The sequence below is a fragment of the Protobothrops mucrosquamatus genome, unplaced genomic scaffold (assembly GCF_001527695.2).
Source record: "Protobothrops mucrosquamatus isolate PMUCROS unplaced genomic scaffold, P.Mucros_1.0 scaffold2115, whole genome shotgun sequence".
In the NCBI taxonomy this organism is placed as follows: Eukaryota; Metazoa; Chordata; class Lepidosauria; order Squamata; family Viperidae; genus Protobothrops; species Protobothrops mucrosquamatus.
This window is the reverse complement of record NW_015388216.1, coordinates 97799-111679: the sequence shown is the minus strand read 5'-3', so window position 1 is coordinate 111679 and position 13881 is coordinate 97799. Positions and strand designations below refer to the sequence as shown.

Genomic DNA, 13881 nt, shown 5'->3' with positions numbered 1-13881 from the left:
AAAAGTCATATAAAAGTAATCGGAAGGAGAATATGTCAGAATATAAATGGAAGGCAAAGTCTCAAAACTCGTTGGCCTAATGTGAGTTACTTCAAAGTTTAACTTATTGCAATATTCTCCAGTCAAAGAAAGAAGTACTCCCACACTGTACTGTTATTTAACTGGCAGCTTCCTGGAGATGATGATGATGATGATGATACGACAATATTAGAAAAATCATTTATCTTCAGGGTGTTTCCCTCACCAGAAGTCACATTGATTTCTCCTTTTTCATTTTATTTTATTTATAATTCAGAAGTTAACAATGCATTAAAAATAGTGGCATATGGCATTGGGTTAGAGAACTCCCAGCTAAGTATTTTTAAATTTCTATGATGCTCCTCAGAGAGTGAGGTGCCCTTCACTTAGCTAAAATTTCACCTCTAGTTTACCTTGCTTGAACTACCTAAGGCATACTGGGGCCATCCTTCACATGTGTGTCTTGTGTATATATTTGTTTGACTGCTCACCATGGAGGTAACCTTGACTTTCATGACAACAGAACTGCATACTGGAAGAAAATGGCAGATGGCAGATGGTGAAAGAGGACATTCCTTTTCCCTGCCTTCTCCCTTAAATCTTCATTAAATTACAATTGTAGGTAAGGAGAATATTTTACATACAGTATTTTGCAGTTACATAGATGGAATATCACAAATCAGCCATCTCTTATGGGTACATCTTCAAGGGCATTAAAAAAACCAATCTAGTAGGCAAAATCACTGTATCTATTTATCAGTCTGTGTTTAATAATAATAATAATAATAATAATAATAATAATAATAATAATAATAATAATAATAATAATAATAANTCTAGTCCAACCCCCTGCTCAGGCAGGAAACCCTATACCATTTCAGACAAATGGCTGTCCAGTCTCTTCTTAAAAACTTCCAGTGTTGGAGCATTCACCACTTCTGGAGGCAGGTTGTTCCACTGGTTAATTGTTCTAACTGTCAGGAAGTTTCTCCTTAGTTCTAGGTTGCTTCTCTCCTTGGCTAGTTTCCATCCGTTGCTTCTTGTCCTGCCTTCAGGCACTTTGGAAAATAGCTTGACTCCCTCTTCTTTGTGGCAGCCCCTGGTGCTATGGTACTATGTGTCAGATCTCTGTTGCTGCTTGATAGCTTGCTGTTAGTTGTTTATTTCCTTCCCTGCTAAAACATTTGGATATACATGTTATATGGAATATTTGTAAGCAATCATAGTCACAACATATAGAATAGCTAACACTGCATTTCTTTCTTGAAGTGGTAACAATACAGATGCCTTTCTGTAGTCATATTCTTATTATCTATGTTTTAATATATCCACAGTGGCTGAACAAATAGTTGCTGTAGTGAGATTTCAGTTGTGGAGAAGGAAACTATTAATTGAGAAGTTGATTCTTCCTCCCTTAACCATCATCTGTCCAATGTATTTGTTCCTCTTTTTCTTTGCTTGGATGTGGCACATCATGTAAGGTCATTCACAAGACTCGATGTGGTTTCCTTAAGGCCACCAACCTTCAGAGTGGCTCACTCAGCTGATAATGAAAGAAGTTCCCTCTTTATGCCATATGGTTCATATTAGTTTATCTGCACAGCTTGTTCAGAAGTTGGAAGGTCTTGCTGCCTATAGCTTCTTTCAATGACTGCATGATATTTGCGGTAGGGATTGATTCTCACTCCGTTAAAGCCTCCAACCACAGCTTTGGTGACAGTGATTGGTGCTACTTCTGAAAGCAATAGGAGTACCACATAAGCATTTTCCCTGAAATTATGTGTTTTCCCCTTAAGGTTTCCTATGCCATAATTCGGGAGGAGGGGGTTTTACCCTCAAAACAAAAACACAAAACAAAATAGTCTTTTTTTCCTTTGGCCAGGCCTATTCCTTCTTGGTTGCAAGAAAGTTTCACATCTATGCTAACAATTTGTTTAGATGCAAATCTAGAATTGGGCCTTGATTCTATATAGACCCCCCCCCTTTATTTTTTTACTGGAAGTTCCATGTTGAAGCAGACATGTTTGATTTTCAGATTTCCCACTACTGAAACAAGACTAGCTTTTATGACAAATTTTGTGAATGGTTGAAAGAAATTAACAGTCCTTACTCCATACTATATCACATTATAGCATATTCTCTGAAAGCAAGAGTTCATACATTTGCCTATACCTTTGCACCCAATTCTGTCCATCCTCTTTTGTATGAAAAGAGGCAGAACCTGTGAACATGCAGCAAGATTTTTGCAGTAAACATTAAACTGGATTAATGTGTTACAAGAAACAGTGCTAATGTTTATAAATTGAGGTTACAGATACTTAAAGATTATAATATAAATACTGAAATTATAATTTTATACATTAGGGAGAATCCTGTTTGCCACTTACTCTAGATACAGAAATAAGAGAATATCATTCATTATTCTTAATTACTGCCTAGAGTTTCAGTGCAAAAATTAATGTGACCTGTGGAATAAGAAGCAGAATTTTCTTTTGTATATCTACTTAGCTTAATTATTCTTTAAAGGGCGTTCCATTGATGCTAAAATAAAATATAAGGAAAGAAAAATGTTAGAGTTTGTATTTCTTAATGTTCTACCATACTACAACTATCATCTATAACTGGAAGAAATTTCATTCCAAATTGAAGGATTCAGTGAAAGCAATTTATATATTGGAAATTGCACTGGACTTTACATTCTATTTAGACTCTGTAAAGATAAGATATATCCAGTAAATATAATTGTAAAACAATGAAAATTGTTCCATTACACCTTTTAGCAAAAGCTGCTTGAATCCTAAAGATTCTGAGATTCACAAGGAAAGCATTAATTTGAGGAGCACGGTTTAGGGATAGGATGCTCAGCTGATGCATTCAGTATAAATTGCCTTATGCCAAGTAAGTCTATTTGTTCCCATAATCTAGAGCTGTTGTGCCATTTGAACTTTTTGGACTAAACCTTCCCAATGCCAGATTATTGGAAATTGCCTGTCCTGGATCTAGCCATATTGATTAATGCTTTACTCTGTTTGGCAAAATCTCCCATCATTTGCAATCTTAACCTTTATTTATTAAAAATAAAACAACAACAGGACAGAACTGGGAATGAGGTAGATTGAAATTTAGATCTCTGCATGCAAAACGTGAATTCAGACATCCTCAGATTATGAGAACCCAATGCAATAGGTACTAGGAATAAAACCTGCTAGAGAATCAGAAGTGCAGCTACTGTGTTTCCCCAAAAATAAGACCCAACCAGAAAATAAGCCATAGCCTGATTTTCCAGGATGCTCGTAATATAAGCCCTACCCCAAAAATAAACCCTAGTTAAGATCTTCAGCCAGATGGACACATTTAGTACCGTATTCCCCCGAAAACAAGACCTAACAAAAAAATAAGCCCTAATGCGTCTTTTGGAGCAAAAATTAATATAAGACAAAATTAATATAAGTCTTATTTTCAGGGAAACATGGTACTAGCAATAGCAATAAGACATATATATTGCTTCATAGTGCTTTATAGCCCTTTCTAAGCGGTTTACAGAGTCAGCATATTGCCCCCAACAATCTGGGTCCTCATTTTACCAACCTTGGAAGGATGGAAGGATGAGTCAACCTTGAGCCGGTGAGAATCAAACTGCTGGCAGTTGGCAGAGTTAGCCTGCACTACTGCATTCTAACCACTGTGCCACCATGGCTCTGCTAGTTAAAAATAGACAGTCCTGAGGTAAATGCTGAAATGAGACAATTTGCTTTAGTACTATAATGTATTTGGGTTAGCTACCAAATGCTATGAATTTCTGAGTCTCAAGTAAACAAAAAAAATAGTTACTAGAACATAGAATTATAGGGCTGGAAGTGACCTTGGAGGTCTTCTAATCCAACCCTCTGCTCAAGAGTGTCCTAAGTGTGAATGCTAGTAATGATTTATATAAAATATGTTTATGCATGATGGGTACTATGTGATGAACTCTGAAAATATTTACATAGAGGTTTTTCTAGACATGAGAGTCATTTTCTGTGAAGAGATATTTAACTACTCTGATCGCAAGTTATTTAAATCTTACTGTGTAGTGATTTTTTAAAAAAAGACTTCTCAAAAGGGCACTGTGTCACAAAATAATACAGTAGAACTTCTAGCAATTTCCAATATACTGAAAAATATAACCTCTCTTCTTTAATATGTTCCTTTTGAGCACATGAAAAAATATAATTATGGGTCTTACAGACTGTAAGATCAGAAATGCGACAAATAACCTGCAGGCTGCCAAATAAATGCAATCTGTTTGATTTTCAGACCTTGGAGATTGCAATATACCATAGATATGACAAGGCCCCCCTCCTATTAGCAATGATAGGTTATTTGGACAAATACCTTACCGCACCTCCACAAATCTCTGTTGAATTTTCAAATATAATCCATACTGATCCTTAAATACTGTATAATGTTAAATATTGTTTGTTATACATATGTTAAATGATGTATACCCTAAATCATATCCCATTTGTATTTCTTGCACATGAAAAGATAGCTATTGTGAAAATTAGGCTGTCATTTGTGTATTCTAATTAAGTACAGGTAGTCCTTGACTAACAATCACTCATTTAGTGACCGTTTGAACTTACAACTGCACTGAAAAAGTGACTTATGACCATTATTCACACTTATGACTATGGCGGCATCCCCATGGTCATGTGAACACAATTCAGATGCTTGGCATCATATTTATGACTCATATTTTTGACATTTGCAATGTCCTGGAGTCATGCAGTCACCTTTTGAGTCTTTCTGACAAGCAACATCAATGGGGATTCACTTAACAACCGTGTTACTAACTTAACAAATGCAGTAATTCACTTAACAAACTGTGGCAAGAACATTTGTAAAATGGGGCAAAATTCACTTAACAAGTGTCTCACTTAGCAACAGAAATTTTGCACCCAACTGTGGTCGTAAGTCAAGGACTAGCTATATAATGCATATTAATATTCAGCCGATTGATTCACAATTTGCACTGAAGACGTATGTTTTAAATTCAAACAAAAAACAATCCAATCTAAGGGGGATGACCTAAAAGCTATTCCAGTATTCTGAAGACCATTTCCCCTCTCTATGTAAATGGAACATGTGTGATGTAGAGCTTCATCGTAAGATCTTCAAATCTCCAATTGACCCAGAATTGTTAAAGTCTCTACAACGGGACACTGCTGATAGCTTACTTGCTTGGCTGGCTTTAAACCTGGAAAAGCTTTACAATGAAATGACTATGCACCAAATATTTAAAAAATAAAACCTGAGAGAAGTATTCTATATTCCAGAATGCCTCCAATGTAGCTTGGAGGGAAAACACCACCCTACATTTCAGGAAATGAGAAGACCTTGGTATAGAAGTGGTTTAACATGCATAGATACTGTACTTGGTATCTGGGTTATCACTGGGAGTGAGACATAGCTCCACTCCACCCCAGTGAGGTGCCAGAAAGCTATGGCAATGGGGGACGGGGTGGTGAATAATCACAGAATGCAGAACAAGCCTGTCTGCAAATAAAGGAAATAGCAGGCTAGGCCACAAAGAACCAAGCAACAACAGCCTCACTTTTGCAGCTTGTCAAATTGTCTTTACTGTTCCTTATCTTTCAATTGGGTGGGATTGGTTTCCAGGCTCCATTAATCATTCTGTTTTGCAAACCTTTGACCTTCATATAATGAAGCAAGTACACAGTCTTTTTTTTTTTTTTTTTACAAAAAAAAAGACTTTAAACATATGCTATATTTTTGCTGGAGTGAATGTCCTTCTAAGGAAGAGACAAAATTAGAAACTTTTTTTCCCCACCAGAGGTTTAGTGTAATTAATAAGATCCTCCCATCCCAGCAAATGATGTGGTCTCTCCCTCCAAGATGGGGGAAAGAGTCAGAATTTCCAGAATGCAATTTTAACTTGGAAAAATATTGCTGATACATTTTAGGAATTTCTTTGCTTCAGATTGATTGGCAGTTTATTATAAGTTTTAAATAGGAACAATGCAATGGTGAAACAAACAATACAGAATGCAGTAATTTTGAGAAGCAGACTAATTCTCTCTGACTTTCCTTTATGATTGCATTGTTTAGCTCTTGCTTTGTACAGACTTGTTTGAGATGGGCAGCCATATCTATTGAATAGATAGATGATAGATAGATAGATAGATAGATAGATAGATAGATAGATAGATAGATAGATAGATAGATAGATAGATAGATAGATAGATAGATAGATAATCGCCGCTTTCTTTGCAGGATAGATTTATGTTAATAAAACATATAAGCAATTATATTTTAGAGACAGAAAGGGATTAGACTTAGTTTTGAAACTGAAAAATGTTCCAAAGCCAACAATGGGTTCAATTAATGACCAAGGGGTTTGTTTAATGACCACAGTATTCACTTAGCAACCACTGTTTTCACTGCAAAAAAAATTAAGTCAGTCATTTGATGACCCATTTTATGACACTCATGGCTTAGCACCATAATTAATAGGCTCCATTATGGGCATAAGTCAAGGATACTTATAGTACAAGTATTTATAGTACTCAACCCTCATCTCTTTGCCCACCATGAGTTCTCCAGAGCCAGTGTTATATCTGTATTAGGCCACTTCCAGTCAGAGAGTAAATGCAAGTTTACTTGTAAAAATGGTTTTGCTGCTTGGGTCAGAATAGCAAAAGCTGTTCCAACTCAGGATCCTAGTACCTAGGCACCTGAGTCAGAAAATTGTTTCCTGGCAGTAAAACTACAACAGTAAAATTTTAAATCACCAACAGTTTGCTGCCTTTTCATGACATTAATTCAGCTACCCAAAGCAACCACTTCACTCTTCTCTGAGCAAAAAGTTTATGGTTGGTATTACTCATTTACTATATCATAGCCAGAAAATTTTAAAGATATTAATTCTTTTCCATAGGATTCAGCAACAATACAGTAGTTTATTCCTGAAATAATGTTACTTAACTTCACGGTAATATAATGCAATTCATATTCTTGGTAAGATTCTTATGATAATGTTGCAAGCTTTCATTATCATGACCTAGTAAGTCCCTAATGCAAGTTTCAACCGAATCTTGGCACCAATCAGTTTTCAGGAGTATCTGTATCGTTGTATGTGTCAAGAAATCAATATGGCATCTTCACTGTGTATCCCCATTCTTTTTGTTTACAAATTGATGTCACGTGCTTATACAAAGACTTTGTGTGGTTTTGGCCACCATTTTAGCTTTCTTGAACCTTCCACTGGGAAATCCCTGGCTTCAGCAAGCAGGAGTGGATCCTTAGGGTAGTAAGTTGGAGATCTCAAATCACTTCTCCTGGAACTATTTAAATCTTCACAGCCTAGTTCCAATTCCTGCCCTAGGATAATATGATTATCCTAGGGGGCACCTCACTTAGGGGGCACCTCACTTAGTTACACTTCCCAACCTCCATGTGTGTGAGAGGACTCCTTGCCTTTCTGAGGGGAAAAAATGAGTAAAAATATTGAAATAATTGTTATAGCACCATCACCTGGCACAGAACATCAAGACCTGTAACCTTAGATAACAGACTTTCTCTTTCCCCTACCTACACTCTGTTGCTTGGCAGATAGAATGATCTCCTAAGAGATAAAGAAAAGTCAAATCAAACTTTATGTCTGTGTCTGTGTCTCTATTGTCTGTTATACAAACAATATTGATTTTAAGCAGACAGACCAAAGAAGTTACATTTAACATAGCTTTATGCTGCCCAGAGTCCATTGGAGCTGGAAGACTTATAAATTCAAATAAATAATAACATAACAATAAATAATAGCTTTATTATTTATTCGTTAAAAAAACAATCTGAATGTTATTCTTGAAGCTGCCCCAGCCTCAGAAGGTAATTCCAGATATTGGCAGTGGCAAGGGAGGTCAAAAAAGTCAATATGACAATTACAACTATGTGTTCGAAGTTCCACTCATTATTATTTTTTTTGCAGGCACAGCAATTCTTTCTTGTCTTTTAAAAGAACAAACCTTTTTTAATAGAAAGAGGGGAACTGAGGGATTCTCTGAGTACAGGTGCTAAAGCCTATGATCAGAGAAAAAGCATGTCTAGCATCTAAACGGGCAGTTGGGCTGCAATATTGTGAATGCTGCCTTTCTATTCACCATATGAATTTTTGGGCCTGAGTTTAGGGAGGTTATTTTAAAACTAAAATACTAAACTGATAAGAAGATATACAACACTTTATCTCAGTTCTCTTCAATAATTTGGTAACCATTGTCCTTATGGCATTTCCTGTGGTTTGTAGTTGTGATATGCATGTGGATGAAATTGGGTTTTTTAATAGTCTTTCTTTCCTCCAATAAATCTTTTCTCTGATAAATCAAGTATTTTGATAGGGTATCTTTTCTAATACTGAGAACTGATGTTTAATGAATTACAGGCCTCTAGTCTCTTGAGTTTTTAATTATATGTTTACATCTTTTAATATAATTGTTGCAATTTACCACATTTTGAATAATTTTACAGATAGTTTTTGACTTATGATCACAATGGAGCCAGTTGTTAAGTGAATTTAGTCCCATTTTACGATCTTTCTTCCCACAGTTGTTAAGTGAATCACTGAAGTTGTTAAATTAGTAACACAGTTGTTAGGTGAATCTGGCTTCCCTATTGATTTTGCTTGTCAGAAGGCCACAAAAGGTGATTACATACCCTCAACTGTCATAAATGTGAGTCGGTTACCAAGCATCTGAATCTTGATCACATGACCATGGGGATGTTGCAAAAGTTGTAATTGTGAAAAACAGTCATAAGTCACTTTTTTCAGTGCTGTTGTAACTTTGAGCGGTTACTAAATGAACTGTTGTAAATCAAGGACTATCTGTGTTTGCTTGTTTCGCGTATTAGAGAGTGTTTGTGATTTAGACATTAGGAAAAAATATCCTTCATCCTAATTGTGCTAACTCTCTCTTGCTACCACAAAGTGAATCTGAGAAGGAAGAATGCAAAACATTTGCTACTGGGCTAAAAAGTATCTGGCAGCAGCTATTATTAAAATAAGTGGCAGGTTCAGCATTAGGACCTTGATAGTTGAAGAGTCTGTACCACCTACATCTCTCTTTTCCCAGAAAACTGTCTCTGGACACTGTCGTCATTCCCAGAGTTCATTTCCTGGTTAAACAAACAGCCATTAAACAACATAAGACGGGCAACGCCTAGAGACACTGTCTCAGAACTCCCTAGACAGGCCACGTGGTTCAGGGGTCCCAGTGTTTTGACTTTTGCCTGAAGACAAATTAATCACTAATAGAATTACTAACTGTGACAAAGTGTATACAAGAAAAGAGAGTGAACCTCAGGCAGCGTGAAATATGCTTCACTTCTTGGCAGCTGTAGGCCAAGCCCATCAGTAGAGGACGTGCAGAGTGGCCAGTGTTGCTACCTCTTGCATCTCATGGTTCAGCTAATGAACTTCCTCTGTGCCCATGTATATGTGTATGTTATCTGTGTGTATATACATTCTGATTTGGAAAGATTTAAACCATAATAATAGGTTAGTCCTATTGAAATGTTTCAGAGGCTCTGTTTATTTTTTATTTAATACATGATTCCTGACACCATATGGTAGGCACTGACAACTTTTTCTTATTCAGGATCATGGGAAAATTAAATTAGATTTCGTAAGCGATCACAAAAAGCAAAATTATTGTGAGTAATTGAAGCCCCATTTTCTTCATGCAAATTCTACTAATATATATTGTCAAAAACTCAATGAATGCTAACATTTAATTGTGATTCTTCAGATTTTAAGAAGTCAAAATAAATATATTTTTTCTTTTCATTTATCTCTGGTAAAATTCTTTTTCACTTCCATTGCTTAATAATTAAATGCCATAGTAAAATATAATATAAACAATGGTTTGTTTAAAATCTTTAAGACATTTATCAGAATATGTATTTTATGGCTTATCAGGGACCACAGGATTGTATATAAAAATGTACAATTGTTCAGACAGATTTACTTTTGTTTTCTCCTTCTTACAGAAAAGTAACTGGATCACTTATAGTAACTGGTGCATTTAAATTAACTGTATTGTTTTACTAGTTTATTTGTAAGTTTTTCAATGTGGAGATTTTCAGTGCTATGACTACAGTTTGATCTTTAGAAATTAATTCTTAACGTTCTTTGAAAGATAAAAACAAAAAGTGCTATGATCGTTTATTGGTCCTTTATTATTTATACTTACTCATAAGTATAGGAAAACAGATGAATATCTAATTTTCATATGATAACAGCAAAAAAATAACTGACAAATCTTTTACATTCTGTAAGCTGACAGATTGCAAAAGTATGACACAACAATAGCTTTACAATGATTTGCAAGAAAATATCTAAAGTTTAAGGTTAGGCTTAATAATTTAAATAAAAAGAACTGTGTTTGATAGTGACGTGAATCTTCAGTTAATGAATAATACTGAGATGGTAATTCAATTCGAAAGAAGCTCTGTTAATATACTAGACTACTTGCCTTCACTGTCTTCTGATTTGTTTCTGAAATGGATTGTGTCTGATCAGTAAAGCACTCAATGGTTTGAAATGCCAAAACCTAAAGAAAAATCATCATCATCATCATCATTTTAGCCATTGTCTATCCACTGTAGGATGAAGGGCTCTTCCACATATTTCCAACCTATACTGTATGGTCCTGAGCTTTCTTTTGCCAATTGGGCCCTCAATACTTGCTAATGTCGTAGAGTCATCTTGTCTTTGGTCTCTTTCGTAGATGCTTTTTATCAAGTGGGATCCATTCTTTGACTGCCTTAGTCCACCTGCCATCAGTTCTTCTTGCTATGTGACCAGCCCATTTCCATTTCGATTTTTTTACTCTCTTGATGATATTATATACTTTCGTTTGTTCTCTAATCCATGTGTGGGTCTTTTTATCTTGTCTTGTAATACCGAGCATGTGTCTTTCCAACCTTCATACCACTGAAGGTTGATTTATTTAAATAATCCAATTTATACAGGCACCCATCTCATCAAAGGCGACTTTATACTTTTAGTTTCCCCTCAAATTGACATATAATTGGTGACTATGAAAAAGAAGAGCAATTTTCCTCAGGTTTTCAATGCCCTCCTCTCATTCAAGAGAGGATTGTTTGGTGGTCACATCATCACTGTTTTGACATTAAGTAAAATTTTATTTCTTTTTCTTTTCCAATCTTTTAATATCAGCAGCATTTCCTTTTCTCGTTATAAGATGGTTCGCTGTTCATATTCTTTCTATTGCATAGAATTTTAATTTTCCTGGGAAATCCTATAAAGAAACTAAAGAAGCAATTAAAAACATTTTATCTCACACACTAAGGAGATACAAACAACATGAGTAAAAAAAGCAACAGATAGAGCACAAAATCATAATAATAAAACTGGGAATAAAAGAAAGTGAAATTCTAAAATCCTTTTTTTTCCCCAATACCAAAGAGAACAAAAAGGTCTACATTTTTTTCTTTATTTGTTTTTTTTTACCCACTAAAACTGAGATAGCCTTGATTTGGAAGCAATGATCTTACTTGTACAAACCCTTAAGGCTTTATACCAGGGCAGTATAAGAAAATAACATAATATGTGATCGCTATCAAAGAATATTCAGGAATACAGTAACACCAAAGTAGATCTTACATCCCTCAAAGGGAACCCCCAAAGAGATGAGGGTAAACAGATCCTTTCAAAGCAAGCAAATATGCAGCACTCTCTTGATTAAGTCTGCATTGATGTTTCATCCCATGGGGTTTTCTGACTAGCTTATATAAGCTCTGAAACATAACTAAGTATGTGTGCTTTTCACTGGCCTCCTCTCAGTAGAGTTCAGCAAGGGCAAAGAGGATGAAATCATCAAGGTAAAGAAGTATTAGCACAGAAAGGTTTTTTTTTTACTGTTGATGGGAAAGATCATCTTATTCTACAAAGGTAGAGGACAGGGCAAAACAAAGGATAACCCAAATATAAACCTTTAGTGACTTAAATAAATGGTTGCTTAGTTTCACATTATATACTCAAGCATTACATGGGAATACAGGTAGTCCTCGACTTTATTATCACAATGGAACCCAAAGTTTCTGTTGCTAAACGATACAGTTGTTACGTGAATTTTTACAATCTTTCTTGTGACAGCTGTTAAGTGAATCACTGCAGTTGCTAAGTTAATAACACGGTTGTTAAGTGAATCTGGCTTCCTTATTGTCTTTGTTTGTCAGAAGGTCACAAAAGATGATTATATGACCCTGGGACACTGCAACCATCATAAATATGAGTCATAAATATGGTCAGTGGGAGGGTCCAGAAAAGGGAAGAAACCCCCTCCCCCCAAGATATTAGGTATGGCTACAAATCTAAGGCCTCCCCCCTTTTAACACCTTCCTGCACCCACCACCTTAGCTTTTTTATTCCCATTCCACGGATGCCCCCAGGTTAGCAGATTATAGTCATGCTGTTAAAACCTCCATGATTTAAAAAAAATAATAACTAAGCAATTAGAAAAAATATAAGGTTTTAAAAAATCAAATAAAAATCCTTGCAGCAACTAAACAAAAACTAAAAAAGAAAAAAGAATTGGGATCAATTAATAATCAAAGTCTCTCTTAAATAATTTTGTTTTGAATAATTTTCTAAAACCTAATAAGGTAAGGGCTTATAATGCTGGTGCTACAATAAAAAAAAAAAGATCTCCGTTTCCCTTACTTTCATGGCCATGGGGAATAGTTAGCAGATGCTTTCAGGAGCTCTGTCTCTATCAGGTTAAAAAAAAATGAGACCAAAGGTGGTAGGAGACCCTCTCTGAAGAAGTCATTGCATGGATGTGGTGCCCCCAGAAAAGACTGCTTTTCTTAGGCCACCATAAACCTTACTTTCTTTGATGAGTGGCCCTGGAAAAGATCTCAGCAGAACATGTTAGAATTCAAGGCAGTAAATTATATTGTGTTGTATTTTGGTTTTATACCTTTATACCACCTAAAATCTATATTATATGAGACAACTAATATTAATAATACTATAAGAATCCAAACTGTTTGCAGACCTTTACCCTCCTTTGTTTTGCTTTTAACAGAAAGAAGGGCAATCCAGAGCTCAACTTGTCGCCCAGGAGCTTGTGTCGTCAGAAAAAGTGTGAGTCTATCAGCTTTTAAAAATTCTTAGAAACTATGTAGTGCATTCCACTTTGATTCATTCAGCTCTAGCTGGTTGGCCATTTAGTAAAATTGCATCTCTTTTTCACAGGTATGTGGAAATGCTCCAGCTGTTACATACGGTAAGTTAATCATTTTAATTGTTGAAAGCTAATTGCCATCTTACTTAGTAATAATTTAGGAGACAGAAGAAGCAGTGAGGAGACTGAGGTAAATTCGGTGAGGGACAGCTTGTCATGAAAAAGAGCTTACTGAGGCATTGCAATGAAATCTGTCTCAGGATAGGGGGGAAAGGATGACCCTCCACGTATGCCAAAAATCTGGAATTCTGCATCTGTAAGAATTGTTGGAGAGACAACTTGCCAGGAATTTGTCCAAGAGAATACTTTGCTTGAAATACTTTATGGAGGGAAGAGGAAAAACCAAGGTGGTGATTATCATTGATTCAGAAAAATAATGTTGAAATGAGCCATGTAATAGGGCAAAGCAATTGTAAAAATTATGATGCTTACTCTACGTTTTGGATGAGAAGAGAGAATATTTTGTTAGAGTTGTTTGTTTAGGCATTGGATAATCTCTATTAATCACCTCTATAGCTCAAATATATGTTCTATACTTGAGAAAAACGTTCAGCTGACATTTTAGACTATCAACTCCCACTTAGATGCAGGAGTTTTG

General features: G+C 35.6%; 1 protein-coding gene across 1 annotated transcript in view; it reads left to right on the top strand.

Moving 5' to 3' along the window:
• Window positions 1–13881, top strand: part of LOC107294828 (FYVE, RhoGEF and PH domain-containing protein 5) — a 124367-nt gene that overhangs the window by 53685 nt on the left and 56801 nt on the right. Inside the window, exons 5-6 of the mRNA XM_015824094.1 lie at window positions 13125–13183; window positions 13295–13325. Coding sequence (XP_015679580.1) covers window positions 13125–13183; window positions 13295–13325 — 90 coding nt within the window. The remainder of the gene's footprint in view (window positions 1–13124; window positions 13184–13294; window positions 13326–13881) is intronic.